Raw genomic sequence first — 23140 nt, 5'->3', positions numbered from 1 at the left:
TGATTTCCCGAGTCCCCAAACCTTTGACCCATAACCTAGTATTGAGCAAACAAAAACATAAACAATTTGACAACTAATGTTTAGCTTGATGTTATACTTATTGCAATAAGCTTATAATACATTTAGTGCTTTAAGGGCTTTTACACTTGAGTGTTCATGGTTTCTGGCAAATGTACCTGTCCAGTGTTTTTTTTTCACTATTAGGGGAATGGGGCCAGGGCCCGTCAGGAGGGGAAAATCGCGTCGTAAAAGGGCAAAAAGGGGAAAATGTATAAATGCAAAAATCATTAAAGCTTTGTCTTCCTCTTTAATAAATTGATCATATGCATATACATAACAAGATCAAAGTGAAAGTGAAAGCAATCTACAAAGCAATATCTCTTTGTTTCATATTGTAAAGGTTGATTATGTTGTCAATGTCCCCTGCTGACAGTTCTTTTGGCACTCTCATACATATTCTTATAAGACTGTCAAGATTTATCATCACTGAAAGTTTCAGAGCTGGTATAAGAAGTGCTACAAACGCTGGTGCTGCTGCTAGCAGGCGCAATAGACATACAAGATTGTTTAAATAAAACATCTATCTTCTTCGAGCCGGCAGCAGCCTTTTTGTCAATCTTTTTGGTGTAAAATTTCGCGTTGTGCGACATTTTGATTTTAAAGATTGACGGGACGCTTGTTTGTTCGTATAATCGTAATATAATTAATTTTCCGAGCGCTTGAACGATACCGATCAATCAAGGGAGACTAGCACGTATGATCACTACGTGTAAAATGCGGCGCCAAACTGCATTTACCGTATTGAAAAGTGCCGTAATTACGATCGGCAAAGTTATTTTAGAGGACGATTTTGACATCGTCGGGAGGGGAATTTTTTACTGAAATAGGGGAAAAATATATACTTTTTGGAGAGGGGAATGGGGCCGAATTTCGGCCCCAAATCAGGCCTAAAAAAACACTCCTGTCTAATCGAAAACAGTCCCCAAACAATTGAGGTCATTGACAACTTCTTCCATCCAATTATTTATTGTATCGAAACTTTTCATATCTTAACAGACCACATCTTTCACGAAATACCATGTATTTTGTTTAATTTATATTGACTTCTAGACTCCATTTATTAGAGTAAACTTCTAAAAATGAAAGTAACGTATTATTATCTTCGGGTGTGTTACCTAGTTTAGTCTTTAGTGTGCCTGAATTCATACCTGTTTGTAAAAATAGTAATAAAGTATCTTAAAACAGAGAAAACAAAACACGAGACATAACTTCACCCAGCCCCAAGCCTATGACATATTCGAAAAAAATCAGAATAATTATTTAACACTTTAACAGCCGATTTTACATATGTTTAACAATTCTTAAAGCTTTACCTTTAATATCGGTTTTATACATTTTAAGTCATAAAGCATTTCTGTAATTACAATCAAAGGCCTCTTTAAAATCTACAAATACACAATACAGACGTTTAGTTTCGTTATATTTTTTTAATAAAACAAACTAAGCATAAATTGTTGGTATACCCTTTCTTAAACCATACTCGGCATCTGACACACATTTGCTTCATCACAGAAAGATATTATTATGTTGTTAAGTATCGTCGTAAACAGTTTTGACATACAACTAACTAGGATAATACCTCAACAATTTTTTACATCATGTTTAGCTCCCTTTTTCTATCAAGGTATAACAATTCCTATAGTCTGGCTATCTGGGAAGCAACCACTGTTTAAAAAAGCATTAAACATATCACACAGTCGTAAACCCATACATTCTATGAAATATTCATTTAACAAGGCATCTGGCCCATAAGATTTGATACGATTTAATGTCTTTACAGCAGCATTTATTTCATCAACGGTTATGTCACCATTTAAAAACAGTTCGACACTGTCACTTGTATTTGAGAAATCGTTATTTCTAACAAAAGCTTCGGCTTCAACATTTTCGGTTTGTCACATAACATCATCTAATTCTGAAAAATATTTAATAAAATCATGCAACGAAATATCATTACTACTGTTCCGTTTTGCTTTTTTAAAAGATGTCAAAAAGGCCTTAGGCTTAGAAAAGAGTAATTGCTCAATACTTTTACCTTTAGCAGCTTTAAACAAGTTTCGCTTACGCTTAACGAGCATTTAAAAATAATTTTCAAAGATCACATTTGTATTCTATTTGTGTTCGTTTTACAATGATTATACATGTTCGCAGCACCCGAGTAAATACATTTTGCTGTTATACAATCGTCATCAAACCATTGTTGTTATTACGATATGAAATGTTGACGAAACATGTTTTTTCTTTAAATATATAATCCTTTTCAAACAAGGGGTCAACAATACTGTAAATGGTTTGTGTAAAGTCCAACGTCGTTAGCAGGGGATCCTTCACACCATTAATAAACCGCACACAAATAAACATCAATTTCTAGGTTGTAAATGTATTTGTCTAGTTTTAACATATATCAATATTCAAAACTGAAGTACAATTTTTCACCTAAGAATTGTGTACAATATTGAACATTATGTTCAATGTAATTATTATTATCAAGGGAAAATTTATGATCACGTATATCATGACAAAGAAACACAACATTGCCTATAATAATATCAGATAAAGTTTGTTTTCAAACTCCAATTTAATTATAAACATTCAACAATTAAACATTCAACAATTTATATTTACATTTCTAGGATAGAGCAATCTGAAATCATAATTAACAATAATTTGAAAAGTAAGTTGTGGTGTAATAGTTATTTAAAATGAATTTTTATTTATCCAGTATTGATATAATCCATTGGAAAAGTGTATTCATTTTCAATAAATTAAAACATAACTATATATATATTAATAGCATTTTTATTTTGTTTACTGTTGATCTACTCCTTACCCAAAAGCCAAATCAAACTGTTTCATTTCCCCCAAAAACAGTGCATAACAACACCAACAACAACATTATATGTACACAATTTATATATACATTTCTAGGATAGAGCATTTTGCAACTGAAATTATAATTAACAATAATTTGAAAAGTAAGTTGTGGTGTAATAGTTATTTATTAATGCAATATTAAAAGAATCCATTTCAGTCAATTAAAACATAACTCTATAGATTATAATATCATTTTTATTTTGTTTACTGTTGACCTCTAAATAGAATATCTACTCCTTACCTAAAAGCCAAATCAAACTGTTTCATTTCCCCTAAAACACAGTGCATAACAGCACCACCACCAACATTATATGTACTATAAATGTAGACAGAGAGAAATAAAGACATACAGGCAGGCAGGCAGGTAGGCAGTCAGCAGACAGACAGAAATGTTAATTTCAAACTTGTACAAAGTGCATCGTCCTTAACATAATTTACATAATACAAATTAATACCAGAACAATAAACCAACACATTAAATCAACATATAAACATTCACGTGTCAAGTGATTTAACATAATTTAAAAAAGAAAGAAAACTAACCAACTTAGAACCCTCTGGCGAATATGTATATAAACTGCACACAGACAAAAATACACCATTTCTCGATTAGTACGCATATCTTTTGAAAATAAATAAATTTGTTGTAGTGATATTACAGCCATATAAGAATATGTTCGAAATCAAAATGTTGCTTTTAAGTTATTGTTAATGTTTCTGAAATTCGAAAATTCTTTTACTCACCCTGCAAAGGAGGGTATACCACTTTCACCATCCATTAGTTTCCTAGCATGATTCTCACATTAAGAATAGACTAGTGAAGCTTCGTGTTAAAACATCAAAAAGACTGAAGAAATTATTATAAAGTCTAAAGCAAAATTAATATCATTCATTTGTCAACAGAAACACTTTCTACAGACTCTTTTATTTCGTGCAAAGAAAATTTAGGCAAACTTAAACTAAGGTTTGGATAAGCTCATGGTCATTGTCTTCCACGCCAGCTTTATCTTGATTCCCGAGAAAAATATTTAGCGCAACCGAATAATATTTTATACTGTTTTTCAAGGGTTCTTGAGTGTAGAGTCTGTTACATGTATACTTCTTAATTAAGAGTTTTGAAGAATAATTCGTAAAAGTTATGTGGTCCTGTAATTACGAGTTCTGTATAATGATCTGTCATATCATCTTTGAATCTGAACGCCACCCCATTTCCATACAAATGTATGTTCTTTTGTAAACAAACATCATATGAATAACTTAAATCCTTATCTAACAACCTATTCAATAAAGACAATACGTCTTTAAATTCGTTTAAATTCATAAAAAGTGGAAAACTATGTACCAAACCATTTTTCTGAAAAAGAGATTTCCAAAATACAGACTTTTGATCAATGGCTACATCGAGTCCAATTCTACCAAGGTTTTTTTCACAGCTCTTTAAAATATAAGGTCTTACGGATTCCAACAAATATAAAACAAAATAACTCCAGCGTGGTAATACGGCATTTGTCTGGATTTGATTTTTGAGATGTGCATAATAAGCTCTCTTTTCGATAATTTTATGTAGAGGGCATGGAGTTTGGAGAATTTGGCCGTCGGACAGCTTGTTTCTTTTTATAAAATAGTACCACACAAAAAATCCATGTAAATCATTTTTCAATATGACATAAAATATTTCAGGTTGGCACCTTTCTTGGTCATAGAGTATTTCAAAAACAAACGTGTGAAAGAATTCGAAAAGTTGATTTTTAACCAGTAACTTTAAAATCCCCTTTTCAGAATAAGATCGCGATATATTTTGAGTATGTGCTCTTTGCAAGCATGTAATAATTGAGGATTCGCTTTGAGTAAACGCGCGTTTTACTATGTGGACATCGGTCTTGAAATTATTTAAAGAGATGGAAACCCCGTATTGTTTCTTTAGTAGACGAACTGCATACATGATTGGTGTCTGGCCAAACATGTCTTTTCGTTGTATTAAGATGTCAAAATTGCCATGAAGCATGCGTATGATCCAATTAAGCGCGTTGGTATGTCCATTCTGTATAAGGAAATGTAAAGGATTTCTTCCAAAGCCATCGGTTTCATTTAACAAATCCGGAAAACGAGAAAGAAACTTAACGATTATATCCGACAGCGGTTGTTTGGTTGACTCCTTTAATATAAATGGAGATTCTTTTATAGCAAACCAAAAGAATGAGCTTCGTTCTGATTTCAGGTATAATTCCCCCCCAGGGACCTGATCTACAATAAAGTCAAACGAAGTTATATTTTGGCAAGCGATAGCCGAATGCAAAGGCGTGTATTTGTTGTCACATTGTAATGCAAATATGTCAATCATTTGGTCAAATACCTGGTGTTGAAGAAACTGAATGTTGCCGCTGCAAGCAGCAAAATGAGCTGGTAAGCACCCGGTTGTAACTTCGGTAAAGAACTCTAAAGCTTCTTCGTTATCATCAAATCTTAAATTTTGACCAGCGATAATTTTCTGAAGCCAAAGACTCGATTGACACTCATAACCTTTAAGTAATACTTTTCCCCGTTGATTAAGCTGACGTTTATCATTGATACCCGTGGCAATTCCACAGATTCTGTTCACCAAATTGTAATGTTGTTCAATGATATATTTCACAATTTCGCTTCGATCAGTTTGAAATGCTGTAATCAATGGGGTTCCTCCTCTTCGATCCAGACGGGTCAGTGTTGAGCCTCCATCAGAGGACAGGATAGATTTCATAATGTCAATGTGATCCTCTCGAATTGCTGCATGAAGTGCACTTTCACATGACAAATTACCCCACTCATCAAAAGGACTAACTATCTCTACTTCCCTTCCTTGCATTCGGAAAGATCCCTTGGGAAGACAAGTCAGCTCTTTATTACACTCCCGAAATTCGTCGGTTATATTCAATTCATTGACCAAGTACGACACCAAAGCAAAATGCCCCCCGTCCGATGCAAAATAAAGACATAGCCAGTCAACGATTTCTTTATTGTGTCGATAAAACTCTTTGACAGTCACAACACAACCATACTTGCATGCAAGATGTACAGGCTTTAAATTGAAACCATTCAATATGTGATGTGTGTAGTTCCCGAAAATTCTCGTACCTGTCAAAATGAAGTTTACAATACGTACATGTCCATTTTGAGCGGCAATATCGAGTAATCCGTAACCCCACTGTTTTATAAGCGTAGCAACTTGAACGTTTGCAAGTTTTGTTCCGTGGTAAGATTTTACTCTAAAATTCACATCAGCACCATGATCACAAAGACTTTTTAAAGCGGACAATTTCCCCGTGGAAGCTGCAATGTAGGCCGCAGTAAAATTCTCGCTACTAAGCTCTTCAGTGTTGTTGAAATAAAAGTACAAAACACTAGGTATATTTGAACAGTCAGTACGTTTCACGCATCGTATCAATGGTGATTCAGAAAAGTTAATTTCCATGTGCCTTCTTTGTTCAAGTGTTATGTTCTTAAATTGATCAATCGATTCATCAAGATTTTCGCAGTTCATTAAATGTATAGCTAAATCGACGACATCAATGACTATATTCCTACCTGTTGCAATTACGTTCAGTAAATACATAGCATTTATCTTATGACCATTTGCCCGACTTATTCTATACGTTTCAGCAGATGTAGTTTCCAACCATTCAACAACAGAGTGGTGATTAAACGAAAAAGTATCATTTTCAATTATAAAAAAATGTTCAACCTTTTCGAATTCATTGTTAAGGCGTCGTTCATCCACTGTTGAAGTCTTTGTAATTATTTTGATTATATTGCGTTTTGTTTTTGTCCAAAAGGTAGTGGCTGTGACTTCAAGAATAATTTTTGCTAATACAAATTCCTTTCCAAATATTCTTTCAAACTGGTCTTCATAAAATCGGTTAAGATTTCTTAAGTTCCCTTCTGTAAAGTTGTTTGATTCAACCATATGTTTCGCTATAATAAAGCTCGCAGTTTGTTCAAGAATCTTGTCATTTGTATTGTTCAAATATGACTGGATGTCTCTCAAATTTCTTTCGTCCTTACTTCGCAAAGATATCACATCAAAATCAGGTAATAACCTTACGATTTGTTTTGATCTTCGACTTGTCATAAGCAGCTTAATCCAATTTGGAAATAAATGAAATTTCTTCCGAATGACTTCAAAAATAGCATTATCGTCTGCATCATTGTTCTTTGCGCACTCGTCTATGGCATCAATAAGAATCACTTTAACAGCAGAAGGTTTAAAACCTCTTTCAATAAGTTTTTCTAAAGGATGTATTAAGCAACTATCTGTGCATCCGAGTGGGTCTTCATTGCATAATTCGCCACGGTAATGCGTGAAACATTGACCGTCCATTTTAAGCGTGTCCATTAATTCTGGTATGAAGTGGGAAATCATTGACGCTAGTCTTTGGATAAATACTCCAGGCTTTTTGGTAAGAATAACATCAAATTTGCAAAGATGGAAAGCAACTAACATTTCCCTCAATCGATGACCTTGGCTATTTTTGCCTGCGCACACAGTATGAACGACAAAAGCGGATTTCCCATAACCCATATCGGCTTCTAGGACAAGACCGTTCTTGGAAGCATTCATATTTTGCAAATTATGTTCAGTCAAATTAAAAAGCCAGTCTCGTCCCACTAATTCTTTGTGGCGTTTTAAATAAATCTCCAGTCTCAAAGGTTTTCGAAAATCCCCGTTGATGTCTTCTAGCAAACACTCTGTAAAATGAAACGTTTATTATGTTAAACTTTATGTTACATACATGAACTTAATTTTTGAAAGTGTATGGCTATCTTGACACAGTGGATACGATTCCGATCCGGTTCATATCCTGCTGTTAGTGGATTTGTTTATATTTATACTTAGGTCTATAAACAAAATTGTTTGGTTAGGGTTATATCCTTTTCAAAAATAGGTAGGGATAGGTTGGCTTTTTTATTATTAGATTTATATAAGAATGTCATTTTCATCATAGCGGAATGGTGTTAAAGATATCATCTGAGTAAACATTTAAGGTTTTTAACTACATATCATTTTTTTTTAGTTTTTCATTTTTTTTTTCAAACTGACTATAAAAAGGTAGGGTCGGCGCCTATTCCGTAGGTAAACCGAACCAAATGTATTTTTTCAGGCCTTAGTGCTGGTTTTGTAATGGAGGGCCATAAGGAATAGTTATTTTCAAAAGTATAAATATCGTAAACTTCGTAATTACTGACCTAAGAACTACATACAGTCTTACCTCCAATCTCATTCCTCATCCAATTTATCGTAAATATCCCCTGCATTAGATTTGAATGCGGATAGTAATGTAAGTGGTAGAAAACATAAGCAATGCACACTACAAAAAAGGAATAGAAGAGTTTCCACCGTTTACTGACTTGTTGATTGTTATCAGTTAATATTCTTTTTATCTCTTGTAACGTTTCTTCTATTTCTTGTTTATACTCGGTTAATTTGTCATTTTCAAGGTCACGAATATGCTCGGAAAGGTCTGCGATATTAGCGATGCCAATATGTTAAATCATTGTGACGAACAAGGTCCTTGAGTGTCGTGAACATTTCAGTCTTCAAGTTATCGTCACAGTCCATTAGATTATGGCAGAACTTATTTCTACAATTCTTAACAGCATCTGCTATGGGAATCAGACTTCTTGGAAACTCATCACAACGCTTCCAAATGTTACAGGAAACTGTCACGTCCTGTAGATTGAGGTTTGTTTTGTCGTATCCCTGAATCATAAACACCTCTACAATATGTGTTGGGTCGATTGGCCATTCCCATGATTTTAGTTCAGACCATGTGATGTTCCGAGGATATAGATGGTATTTCAAGAGTTCAGTCCTCCAATCCTGGCAAGTTTGACACCACCTGCAACGATTACAGTAAGCATTAGTATACGTACGTTTGTAACTTTATATTGTTACTGCACTTGAAGTTAAATTGATAGTATATTATGTTTTAAAAGGGACATATCTGACCCCACAAACCGTTCTTGTTGATTAAAAATGATCATATACAGCTCAATTAAAAGTTAACTTTAAGTTAGTGACATGGTCAATAGGATATTATTACACAGTTGCTATAAATAACATTTATTTTTGTACAAAGTCGTACGTGGCTTCATGTCGGTTATTTTGTTACATAAAGTGTATTTGTTTGTTATGTTTTCAACTATCAGGTTTCAACGAATATATTGAAACTAGAGATTGTTTTCAAGCAAAAAACGTGTCTCGCACCACACCCTCATTATGTGAACTGTACAGTAAATTCACAAATATCACAACCCACAATGACTTCTGGCCGGTGGTTGCTAAGAAATAGTTTGGTGGACAGAAAATAACATAAGAAAATAATTACAAGCTAATTGCTGGTCAAATAATGTCCAACAATATTTAAATGCGCACATTGTAGCATGATTCAATTGTTTTAATTTAATGCATGATCGTTTTAACTCATTAGACTTTAATGATCAAAATAAAAATGCATATGATTTAGGTACAGATTAGAACAATATCATATATTTTTTGGCCCTTTTCAACTTGGTTTTTCGTAGCCTGGTAGCTACTAAGTATTCTGTACTTAATTATATGTGTTTTGTTACCATTAAAGTCAAATGAGTGAAACATAATAAAGCATTCAAATAATAAAGAAATCTTTTTGCATCATTGTGCGCCTTTAAGGCAAAATAAGATATGGCTGCTATACTCGCGCATCTTGAAGCATATTAAAACATTTTTTTTTGTAAAGCACCATGCCTGCTCAACAGAGGCTGTTTTCACATACATTTTTATAGACTGAAACTCAGACTCAGTCTATACTGAGACTATTTTAAATTTCGCTTTCACTAACGTTTTATTCTAAGACTCAGCTCGATGATGCAAGCGGATTTTTTTTATTTATTAGGTCAGCAGGTGCTCGCACTCCCTGTTTACGCAGACAGTGCCGAGTTGAAAGGTATTGTTTATATATTTGTTTACACCCATATCATACATATTTGTATAAATTAATTGACATGCTGATCATAAACTGACCTATTTCATGTTAAGAGTTCTTATTCTCGTAGATACTTTTTTAATGTACTGGCTATGTGATAAACCGTTTGTGATTATTGTAGGATTTGTTGGCAAACAGTCATCGTTGGATAGAACAGCAGAGGTAAGACTCTAAGAGTTTTCTGTTATGTATGAAGCTGATGCAACATTAACAGAAGAAGAAGTTTGCTCCACAAAAATATTGACTGAAAATGTAGGTTGTATTATAAGTTAAACATGAACAAGTTAATACATTGTTATATTCTGCATTTTTGTAAACGCTAAACATATACGGGCTCATTGTATTTAGTTAAAGTGGTATCGGGTACGCTCTCTTTTATTCTATTATTTACCACCTTTACTGTTCCATATGTATTCAGTTTAAAGCTCTTTTTGTTGAATTGAGAAAAGAAAAACTATACTGATTTGCATACTCATATTAGATACTGCCTGTTCATTGAGTGCAGCAACAATGCGGGCTTTATGCGTGGCTATTGATTCAATTGACTGTTTTTTAAGGAGAGCGTGTCGATGCATTTCAATAATTTTGAATGCAATATATAACTTAAGTTGTTTATAAAACGTTATGCTATGCTATTTGTGTATAGCGATGACATACTTAACTCTCCACCACGTCATTTTTATTTTAATTTGTATGTGTTTTTATTATTATTATTAGTCGGTGCTTAGTCCTGGGCGCCGACTATATTTGATATGGCACAAAATGTAGCTTTAACTTACGGACCAGATTAAAATTTGAGAAGAATGATTTTGATATTTTCCACGTTGCACGATAAAATGTTAAGTACAGTGTATTTATTTAAAAAAAGTCTTTAATTATAAAGGCCCTAAATATTGTTTTTCAAAAATATTGATTTCAATATATATGCAAAAAGCTACAGAAATTCACAAACAAGAAACATAGAACAACACACAACTCTACAAACAGCACAGTGCATAAATACTATATATATATATATAATTGGTATGTTTATCAAGACCAATACCAACTTCTGCTGACTTGATGCTATGCATTATTTTCGTATTACGTTCGTCTTTATGAATATGTTTGTCATAGCTATAGGCATTTATATGCCGCTTTTGCCAATTGAACAATTACCGTGAGTCGCCCATTGGGCTATAATGGAGACCTTTGTGTGTCGAGTTATACGCTCTAACGGCCTATAAGAGAGCTCGTTTCGGTTATGCTCCTCTAAGAAGCTGGATGTCTTGTGGACCAGGCTTTTTTTCACGTCAAACAGTCCTGAGCGGCTATGAGCTTCACATAGAGCCACCACTTGGGAAACCATCCACCCAATCTCAATTTTGGTTTGAACGACCAATTCGTTTACCCATTTTATTTAGAAAAAATACAACAATTCTTTATTATGGTTTGTTAATATTGTTTGAGATGTACAGGAAGAAAGTTTCTTGCTTCCTCGGCATAAACACCACAAATTAAATTTAAAAAAAATCCGAAGATACTAATAACGTTGAATCAGATCTATCAAAATCGATCGTACACTTGAAGAACGATTTTACCGTAGACAATAAAAAATCAATCTCGCTGATCTGTTTAATATTGCGTATTTTTGTTAAAATAAAAGGTTTTATAGGATCTCTATTAATATAAACAAAGAAAATTTATGAATCGATGAAAATATGTGTGACTTAACACGTAATTTGGCGATGTCATTCGAACATACCTAGTTAATACATTAATGGCAGTTCCAGAGGAAGCATTTCGTGTTTGCTGTTGATTAAAAGCATGATGCTGTCAATAAATAGCACACATTCCTAGTTTATGCATCATGTTTAGTACTAACATTGGGGACACAGAAAGTGCCGTCTACGAAAGTACATTAAAACTTAAATAAATGTTGTTTTTGCACATACATATACTACGTACGCCAAAGAATAATGTCTGGGTAAAGTTTCGCAATAGAAGTACACGTCTTTACAAGTCCCTAAGAAAATTTGTTTGTTTACATACAGATCAATGACAAACAATGCAGAAGTGGTTATTTTGAGTCAGTTTTTACAGGGTACAAAACAGTTACGTATCCTCGTGATTGAAAGCATAGATACTATCACTGCAGCTCTCGTGTATAATAATATCAATTACTCCGGCTCGTTAGTTTGTCGTCTCACAGAGTTTTTTTAGGTGTTTCATTGATTTGCAATCAAACCCATTCCGTTTAGCGGTTATAACGGAAGACTTAAAATTTGGAAAAAAAAATCAACAGTCGTTTTTCATTGAAGCATACTTGCCTTCTAAAGTCGTTTCTGTATTGTTGACTGCACTGATCGATACATGCACGCTGTTCTCCTAATGTATGAGATATCCTCCTATGCACATCTGTCAGTTTGCTCTCAGTAAATGGGCCTACGTGTTTAAAAACTTTGTCTATAACAATTGAGCATGAAATGTAATTCCGATTTCGTTTATTTCTTAAATAAATCCTCATGTTAGCCATTTTGCTTCACTGTTAAAATTTTACAAATATTGCTATCTATACAAATTCTGTCACGTTTATCTGTAATTTAATATCTAAAACTAGTTATCTGATACCCTGTATTCATGAACGAACTGAAAGATAATGTGTAATCAGGCTGCAAAAATCTCCCCATTTTAGGTTACACTTTACTGGGTTATAAATTATTAAGAAAATGATGTAATGTTGCTTTCATTACTTAAATGAGCAATTTAGTGTACTTTGTATTTGTAGTTCAATCGTTAAGAGGTGAAGTGGTGGAGGTAACGTTGGTTAGTGCGGGGATAACGCTAGATCGTGGTACGATCAGGGGAAATAATTTTCATAAAAGTTATCGAGAAATTGAAATGTTTTTAACAAGGATAGGTGCAAGATACCTGTTATAATTGAGGTCATGTATGCATTTGGTTTCCTCTACAGTGTCACCTATTTCCCAGTCATCAGGAAAATACACATTTTATATCAAAAGAATGATTTGCGAGCTTTAAAAGTTAAAATCAAGCTTTGAAAAACACGACAACAGAATGACAAGACAGTTTTTTCCGTAGAAAATATCTTAAAAGTAGCGTATTTTGATATTGTTTGGTATAATAAACGTGTAAAATTGTCATTGAAGGTGACATTTCAGAATCTATTGTATTGCTGTATGATGTGATGGACATTTCAATTTTATTTTTGAAGCAATACTCCAATGTTTACTATGACACTAAGTCTGAATATTTTTGCTGTATCTAAATTATAGCAGCTAATATAGCAAGCAGCATTGTCATTATCTACATTGCGTCAGAAACAAAACAGAGATTTCAGACAATAATATGTTTCTATTCTGCTAATTGTAGTCTATTACTATTTGTTATAATCTTTTAATAGTTTAAGGCTTTAGGCGTTAAACAGAATGTACTGTGAAAATGGAGGCATTCGATGGTTGGTTGATGACTTGCTGAACATCCCGGACGCTGCTTTGGGCCATTGTAACACTGATGCGATATACAGCCATGTTTTATAGCACATTTAAAGGACACTAGCTACATACAATAAGTGTATTAATAGGTGATTACTCAAGTAAAAACGGTAGAAAATGCAAGGTCAGAATGTGTCATTGCTTTCAAGATTGGTAGTACTATCTTGAAAACACTAACCTTAGAACGGAAGTATATTATCGTAGACATAACTCAAACATCACCCCTTATTTACATGCGGACGCCATGTTTATCAATTATCAGAATGTAAACAACTGCATTTTTATCTCAAAATTGTGTAAACACGTGTACGTTCGTGGAGAAGTCCTCGGACAGCATGCTTTGCAGAAAGTCTATGTAACAAACGCAAAGAACAATGCATGGACTTCTGAGTTCGAATGAAATTTTCCAAATGTGAAATTTCTGTTTATTTAATTTTTTCCATATTCCAAGTGCTATAAAGTATAAATGATGCTTAAGCTATGAATCTGCATTATGTTGTCAACAAATGCCATCTTCAAATTATGGGTTTTATGCATTTTTTACTTAATTTTACTTCTGTATTGTTCATTGACGTTATAAACAATTCAGAATCAAAGCCTCTAATTCAAAATGGACAAATAAACCAGTCCTGTGCAAGTTTTCTAAGATATGTTCATAGCAAACCCATTTTATCTCAAATCCGGTTTTGTTCTAATTCTGTTACAAAATTAACACAAAAATGGTTGGTTGGCTTATAGAAGTGTTGGGTTATGTGAGTTACGGAAGTGTTTGGTTGAAAGGGATACAGATATTTTGATGTGTGCGGGATACAGAGATGTTAAACGGTGAGGGATACAGACGTGCTGTTCGTTTGGGATGTAAAAAGTATTGGTCGGTGTAGGGTACACATTTGTTGGTCAGTGTGGGATAGGGAAATGTTGGACGGTATGAGAAAGATACGCGTTTGTCGGTGTGGGCTAGAGACATGTTGGTCGATGTGGGAAAGAGACGTATTGGCAGGTCTGTGATGCAAAGGTGATGGTCGGTGTGGGCTAGAGACCTGTTGGTCGGTGTGGGATAGAGACATGTTTGTCGGTCTGGGAAAGAGACGTGTTGGTCGGTGTGGGATACAAAGGTGGTGGTCGGTGCAGGAACGAGACGTGTCGGTCGGTGTAGGATGGAGACATGTCGGTCGGTGTTGGATGCAGTTGGTTGGCCGGTGTAGGATATAGACGTAATGGTTCGTGTATTTGAGATACATGTTGGTCGGTGTGGGTTAGATACATGTCGGTCGGTTTGGAATACAGACATGTTGTTCGGTGTGGGATAGAGACATGTTGTTCGGTGTGGGATAGAGACATGTCGGTCGCTGTTGGATACAGACGTGTTGGTCTGTGTGGAAAAGATATGTGATGGTCGATCTGGAAAACGGACATGTTGGTCAATGTGGGATACAGACGTGTTCGTCGGTGTTGGATAGAAACATGTTGGTCGATGTGGGATAGAGACATGTTGGTCGGTGTGGGATACCGACATCTTGGTCAATGTGGGATAAATAAGTGTTGGGCGGTTTGGAATACAGACGTGTTGCGCAGTGTGGGATAGAGACATGTCGGTCGGTGTGGAATACAGACATGTTGTTCGGTGTGGGATAGAGACATGTCGGTCGCTGTTGGATACAGACGTGTTGGTCGGTGTGGAAAAGAAATGTGATGGTCGATCTGGAATACGGACATGTTGGTCAATGTGGGATACAGACGTGTTCGTCGGTGTTGGATAGAAACATGTTGGTCGATGTGGGATAGAGACATGTTGGTCGGTGTGGGATAAAGACATCTTGGTCAATGTGGGATAAATAAGTGTTGGGCGGTTTGGAATACAGACGTGTTGCGCAGTGTGGGATAGAGACATGTTGGTCGGAGTGGGATAAAGACATGTTGATCAATGTGGGATACAGACGTGTTGGTCGGTGTGGGAAACAATTGTGTTGGTCGGTGTGGGCTAGAAACGTGTTGTTAAGTGTGGGTTACAAACGTGTTGGTCGGTGTGAAATACAGACGTGTTGGTCAGTGTGGGATAAAGACATGTTGGTCGTCGTAAATACAGACGTGTTGGTCGGTGTGGGAAACAATTGTGTTGATGGGTGTGGGCTAGAGACGTGTTGGTCGGTCTGGGTTACTAACGTGTTGGTCGGTGTGGAAAACAGACGTGTTGGTCGGTGTGGGGAACAATTGTGTAGGTCGGTGTGGGAAAGAGGCGTGATTGTTGGTGTGAGATACAAACGTGTTAGTCGGTGTTGGATACAAATGGGTTGGTCGGTGTTGGATAGAGACGTGTTGATCGGTGTTGGATAGAGACGTGTTTGTCAGTGATGGATAGAGACGTGTTGGTCGGTGTAGGAAAGAGACGTGTTGGTCGGTGTGGAAAACAAAGGTGTTGGTTGGTGTGGAAAAGATACATGTTGGTCGGTTTAGGATACAACCATGTTGGTCGTTGTAGGATATATACATGTTGGTCGGTGTGGAATACGAACGTGTTGGACGATGCGGGGAAGAGAAGTGTTGGTCGGTGTGGGACAGAGACATGTTGGTCGGTGTGGGATAGACACATGTTGGTCGGTGTGGGCAGAGACATGTTGGTCAGTGTGGGATAGAGACATGTTGGTCGTTGTGGAATAATGACATGTTGGTCAATGTAGGATACAGATGTGTTGGTCGGTTTTGGAAAGAGACGTGTTGGTCGGTGTTGGATACATACATGTTGGTCGGTGTAGGAACGAGACGTGTTGGTCGCTGTGGAATACAGACGTGTTGGTCGATTTGGGGTACGTTTGTGTTTGTCGGTGTGAGATAGAGACATGTTAGATTATCTGGGATAGAGACGTGTTGGTCTGTGATGATACAGACGTGTTGGGTTATATGGGATTCAGAAGTATTGGTTTATGTTTGAAACGGACGTGTTGGTCTATTGGGGCTACATATATTTGGGCTAGGTGTGATACAGTTTCGGATAATAAGCGTTAAAGGAATGTTGGGTTGTTCGGGATACAGACGTGTTGGGTTAAGTGAAATACAGACGTGTTGGTCTGTGTCGGACATAGACGTTTTGGTTTGTGTGTTAAACAGAAGCGTTTGGCTATTGGGACAATGAAGTGTTGGATTATATGCAAAACAAAACGGTTGGGTTGTGTGGGATATAGACATGTTGGTCTGTGTAGGACACAGAAGTGTTTGTTTATAAATGATACATACCTGTTGGATTACTAGTATTTGGGAAGTGTCATTCTGTGTAGTAAACAGAAGTGTTGGAAAATGTAGGATACAGACGTATTGGGATAGGTGTGATATAGACGTGTTGGTCGGTGTGGTATACAGAAGAGTAGGGCTATCTGGGATACATACGTTTTGGTTTATGTTTGATCAGAAGTCTTTGATTATATGTGGGTTATGTTAGATACAGTATTAGTATTAGGTTATGTTGGCTACGGACGTGCTGGAATATGGGGATACAGCCGTGTTGGGTTATGTGGTATACAGAAGTTTTGGGTTAAGCGGGCTACAGAAGTGTTATGTTAATATGTGGGATACATAAGTAATGGGTAATGTGGGTTACAGTAGTGGTGGGTAATCTGGAATACAGAAGTGTATGGTAGTGTGGGAAACAGAAGTATTGGGTAATGTGGGATACAGAAGCGTTGGGTTATGTGGGATACAGAAGTGTTGGGTTATGTGGGATTTAGATGTGGTGGGTTATGTTGGATACAGAGGTGTTGGGTAATGTGGGATACAGAGGTGTTGGGTTATGTGGGATACAGAAGTGTTGGGTTATGTGGGATACAGAAGTGTTGGGTTATGTGGGTTACAGTAGTGGTGGGTATGTGGAATATGGAAGTGTTTGGTAGTGTCGGATACAGAAGTGTTGGGTAATGTTGGATACAGAAGAGTTGGGTTATGTGGGATACGAAAGTGTTGGGTTATGTGGGATTTAGACGTGGTGGGTTATGTGGGATCAGAGGTGTTGGGTAATGTGGGATACAGACGTGTTGGATAATGTTGGATACAGAAGTTTCTGGTGTGGGTAGGTTGTATATAAAAGTGTTGGGTAATGTAAAATAAAGAAGTGTTGGGTAATGTGGGATACACAAGTGTTGGGTAAAGTGGGATACAAAGTGTGTGGTTATATTGTATACAAAAGTGTTGGGTAATTTGGGACACAGATGTATAAGGGTAATTCGGGTAACAAAGGGTTGGGTAATGTGGGATACAGAAGTGTTTGGTTATGTGGGATACAGCCGTGTTGGGTTATGTTGGATACAGAACTGTTAGGTTGTGTGTGATACAGAAGTGTTGGGTAATATGGGTTTTAGTAGTGGTGGGTAATGTGGAATACAGAAGTGTTTGGTAGTGTGGGATACAGAAGTATTGGGTAATGTGGGATACAGAAGAGTTATGTTATGTGGGATACAGAAGTGTTGGGTTATGTGGGATCTAGACATGTTGGGTTATTTGTGATCAGAGTTGTTAGGTAATGTGGGATACAGAAGTGTTGGGTAATGTGGGTTACAGAAGTGGTGGGTAATAAGGAATACAGAAATGTTTGATAGTGTGTGATACAGAAGTGTAATGTGGGATACATATGATGGTTTATGTGCGATACAGAAGTGTTTGGTTATGTGGGATACAGACGTGGTGAGTTATGTGGGATACAGAAGTGTTGGGTTATGTGGGATACAGAAGTGGTTGGTTATTTAAGATACAGAAGTGTTGGATTATGTGGGGTACAAAAGTGTGTGGTTATGTTGTATACGAAAGTGTTAGGCAATGTGAGATACTGAAGTATTGGGTAATGTGGGATACAGAAGTGTTGGGTCTTGTTGTATACAAAGGTGTTGTGTAATGTTGGACACAGAAGTGTTGGGTTATGTCGGATACAGAGGTGTTAGTTTTTACGGACACAGAAACACAGATACATAAGTGTTGGGAAATGTGGGATACAGTACAGTAGTTTGGGGTATTCCGGATCAGTAACAACCTTTTCGCGTATTTTTAGTTCAAACCCATTGGTATGAATTATATTTTTTATATAACATGAAAGACAAACTATTCCTAAGTTGAACCAAACTTGTTTGTAAAAAAATGTTACGGCTTTTATTGATATTTACACGCTTGAATAACCTTACCAATTTGGTTACTTCCGGTTCATCTTGGGCAGTTTCGGATCAAAGTATGGGTGTTCTCAAAGTAGTTATAAAACTTTGTCAAAGGGTTACACTTCACTAAATTAGAAGTGTTTCACATTGAATTAAGAAGTGTGGGCATACATTTGTACCAGTTAATCAATGTATTCCTATATATGCCTTGTGGACATGCCATATTTAAATTTAACAAAGGGGGCATTATAAAAGAGAACAATGATTTAACTAGATTGTATTTTAAACATACATGCTAGCATTAAATAACAAACTAACACAACTTTAGAACATTCATTCATTAAGATTCCAGTTATAAGACAGGAATTAACAAATACTCACACTCATAACATCACAAACCAGGTATACAAAACAAATACTTACACTTATAACATCACATACCAGGAATACACAACAATCAAAGTTTGACTAGACTTATAAAATCACATTTTTAAAACATGGTTACACACTTGAAGATTTTACCCTGTATCATCAAGCATCAATTAACAAATACTCACACTTATAACATCACATACCAGGTATACAAAACGAATCAAAATTTGACTAGACTTATATAAAAAAATCACATTCAAAAAACATGATTGCACACCTGAAAGACTTTACCCTGTATCATTAAGCATCAATTAAACAACTTTTCTTTTCACTAAATAAATGACATATTCATAGCTGAACCTTCTTGCATTGTTTCCAATGCTGAGTGCAACAGGGAGACAGACATTTCAAATGTTCTTGATGGACATGAGATGAAAAAGGAGCATGTGATAACAGCACCCCCTCCTTTCTCGTTAAGTGCTGGCCAGGGAGGAAAGCTTGGACACGGTTCACCAGTTGTAATGGCGTATATACTTCCCTCCTCGTCAAGAACTCTTCTGAAAAACCCTGCTAATGTTCTTGGTATATGACTAATGGGAAGGTCGACAATGTCGGATAATTTCAGTTGTCTACTTTGGTCTGTAACCATGTCATGAATATGTTCATTTAATGTCTCAAGGACTGGCAGCCACAAATGACATGCCTCGTTGTCTACAATGTTAGTGTATTCACAGTCCACCCTAAGTATAGTAGGCGGATCCGTAATAGGTGGCTTGATCTTGTAGACATGGTATCCCTTAATAACACTTTTCTCCAACACAATGGTCTTCAACAAAGTAGCATCAGTTGTGCCTGAAGGATCAGGAACTGACTCACTAGTTTTTACCTGAAACAGAAAGTATTTAATTGATCAATATTAGGTATATTCACTGAATTTTATGTTTTTAGGAGGAAATTGAATTTGATTATCACAAAACAGGATAAGTGTATTTGTTTTTAAGATTCACTATACTTACAAATGTACATGTATATCAATTTCAAGGCAGTTACAGATGAACAAAATATTAATGTGCATGATGTACTGGTAATTATTAGAAACATCAACTAAATCAACTTCTCCAGAAAGCCGCCTGTGTAAATAACCATAGGATACACCATAAAGTTCTGAAGCTTTTCTTATAAACTTTACATTTTTTTTCGATTGCGATAATGGCTCGCCTACATCTCACGGCTTTCCAGGGGGGATCCACTTTGGTATTTCTTTTTAATACATTTAGCTTTCTTCACAGCTGGGCTTTGATGTTTTGGTTTTCCCATTTTTGAAAATAACAATTTAACTAAAGTACATGTATTTCAAGATACAATACTAAGTTCAAGTAAATAAGTTGTTTTTTAAAGCTTAAAATTTTCAATCCAAAGTTCCAATAAACAAAACTATCATAGATATATCCTGGATAATGTCAAAATGATCATTCAAATAATTCACTTGAACATTAAAATGAAAATAGGCATAAATATTCAATTTCTTTTGAAAATACAACACATAAAAGCTGTTTGACAGCTCAAAATACATTTGAGAAAATCCCCCATTAAGTATCAATTTGGGAGTCACGTGATCCGTAACTACCTGAACGATCAATATCATATCATAACATGTGGCAATTTACACAAGCTGCCAATATAATATTGGCTTATTTTGGGTCATAAAGGACATATTTGTGAACATTTTGATGTATAAATATGATGCATTTAAACAATACTTACTGGTAAGACTCAGATGTTTTCATTGAAACGCCATAATTTTCCCGTACTTTTTAAAGAGCGAGTGCGCATGTCCGATTGTCTGACACAAAAAAATAGGTCACGAAAGCCGCAATTTGTAAACAAAAATCGTTTGAATTCTTTAAAAAGGTTAATTCTTCCAATATCAACTAACTGTTTAGGGCAATTTTTATAACAATTTTCATAATTGATTGTTTTCGCCTGCTTTGATCCGGAACTAACCAAGATCCGGAATACCCCAAACAACTGTAGTTATTGGTTTATGTGTGATACGGAAGTGTCAGGTAATGTGGGATACAGAAGTATTGGGTAATGTGAGATACAGAAGTGTATGGTCATATTTGATACAAAAGTGTTGGCTTATGTGGGATACAGAAGTGGTGGGTTATGTTGGGTAATTTTGGATACAGACGTGTTGGGTTATGTGGGATTCAGAGGTGTCGGGTATTTTGGATACAGTAGTGTTGGATTGGTTGGGTTACAGAGGTGTTGGGTAATGTGGGATACAGAGGCGCTGGATAATGTTGGATACAGGAGTGTTGGTTAATGTAGTACACAGAAGTATTGGGTAATATGGACACAGATGTTTTTGGTTATGTGGGATATAGAGGTGTTTGGTTTTGTGGGATACATAAGTGTTGGGTTATGTGGGATACAGAAGTGTTGGATTTTGATTTTGTGGGATGCAGAACTATTTGATAATGTGGGTTACAGAAGTGTTGGGTAATGTGGGATGCAGAAGTATTGGGTAATGTTGGATACAGAAGTGGTGGGTTGTATGGGATACGAAAGTTTTGGGTTATGTTGGATACAGAAGTTTTTGTTTATATGAGATACAAAAGTGTTGGTAATGTGGGATACAGAAATATTGGGTAATGTTGGATACAGAGCCGTGATGTAATGTGGGATACAGAGGTGTTGGGTAATGTGGGTTACAGAAGTATTTGGTAATGTGGGTAACAGAAGTGTTGGGTAAAGTGAGATACAGAAGTGTTGGGGGAATGTGGGATACAGAAGTGTTGGGTAATGAGGGTTACACAAGTGTAGGGTAATGTGGGATACAGAGGTGTTTGGTTATGTTTCAAACAAACGTTTCAAGCTAAGAATCTTTATATCAAATAAATGCAAACGTTGTCAATAAATTATCTTTTTAAGTTGTCACATTAACACATCTCTAAAATAGACTTATTGCGCAACAAATTGCATAAATGATTTACAACTGCATACATATTCGGAGTCTTTTTGAAAGAACGATTTTCGACGAATACCCATCTTCATGTCCGAACATGTCAATATTTCCTTCGTTTTTCCGACACCGTGTTGGATATGCCTTTAAGAAACGGCTATATAAATCATGGTGGCATTGCTTTGTTTAGACCTGTGTCAGTTATGTTAAACTGTTCAATTGCGTTTACATTTTGTTCAGCAAAAATCTTCCTGGAGTCGTTTAGATAAAGGTACACACGGTCGGCATCTTGAAACTGGTTCATGTTTTTGGTCACACTATGTAATACAAGAACTTGGCATGGACTCATATGCGGTACCCACTTTTCAAGTAATTTTTTTTGGTTGGAACCCTTTTCAGGCGTTGTTTTCACACGTTTAACATGTGTTGTTCTTTGCTCTACCTTCTTGTATAAACAAAGGCGACAATTTAACCTTACCCGAGATAAAATTCACATTGAAAGCAACAAGCAGGTTTCAATAATGATATCTGGATGAGCACCGAAGCCAACAAACAGGATGTATCATTTTGAAACTTCAAAGGGGGCATTTGCATCGATGAGCATTGAAGAAGAATTGTGCTATGGTAAGTTAATTGTCCTTTTCAACGTAACTGCGGTACTGAACCTAGCGCATGCACAAAGCGTACCAGGGGTGGCAAACGTCATAAACAACAAAAAACAAAACGTTAAAAATGGTGAAAAGTTGCTCTGTTTTAGGAAGCCAACATCGCGAAAATTCTGTGGCGAAAAGAAAGGAATTCGGTTCTTCAAGTTTCCTAAAGGTTCGCACAAGCGAAGGAGCTGGATTCAAGCCATGAACAGAAAAGACTGGGTCCCAGATGGAAACTCGTTCTTCTGTTCAGCATACTTTGTTTACGGGTGGCATAATTATGAGGCTGGGGATGCAGACTATGCTCCTAGTGTATTTAGCTACAAGGAGACCGCCGTCGGCGAGAAGCGCCAGGAAAGGGCATTCAGAGGAGATTTATCTAAGGTTATTGCTTGATGGTTAAATAAAAATAAATTTTTGCACATCGAAAATGTCATGTTTATTTACATGATATTGTCAATATTGCTCACTTTTATATAGGTATTATTAATGGTAAAAATAGACAGGATACATTGATTTGGTTTTTAAAAAACTCATGTTTGAATTATCATACAGACATTTGAAGCTGCTGCAAAGGCCCACAAGGAAAGCTGCG

General features: G+C 36.0%; 1 protein-coding gene across 1 annotated transcript; it reads right to left on the bottom strand.

Moving 5' to 3' along the window:
- Positions 1 to 3517: 3517 nt before the first annotated feature.
- On the bottom strand, positions 3518 to 8437 carry LOC128239097 (protein TANC2-like). Its single transcript, XM_052955562.1, has 2 exons — positions 8178 to 8437; positions 3518 to 7656 (listed from the first exon to the last, which is right to left on the bottom strand). Exons 1-2 carry the CDS (start codon positions 8221 to 8223, stop codon positions 4037 to 4039), a joined length of 3666 nt encoding a protein of 1221 aa, XP_052811522.1. The 5' UTR covers positions 8224 to 8437; the 3' UTR covers positions 3518 to 4036.
- Positions 8438 to 23140: the final 14703 nt, after the last annotated feature.

This window comes from Mya arenaria, chromosome 6 (genome assembly GCF_026914265.1).
Source record: "Mya arenaria isolate MELC-2E11 chromosome 6, ASM2691426v1".
NCBI lineage: Eukaryota > Metazoa > Mollusca > Bivalvia > Myida > Myidae > Mya > Mya arenaria.
Note: the sequence above shows the minus strand (reverse complement) of the source record. Positions and strands in the feature narration are given on the sequence as shown.

Excerpts from the sequence above, each read along its gene's own strand:
- LOC128239097 (XM_052955562.1), bottom strand. The coding sequence starts at position 8,223 with ATGCAGGGGATATTTACGATAAATTGGATGAGGAATGAGATTGGAG. Across the intron at positions 7,657-8,177 it reads GATGAGGAATGAGATTGGAG|AGTGTTTGCTAGAAGACATC; the intron begins GTAAGACTGTAT and ends TTCATTTTACAG.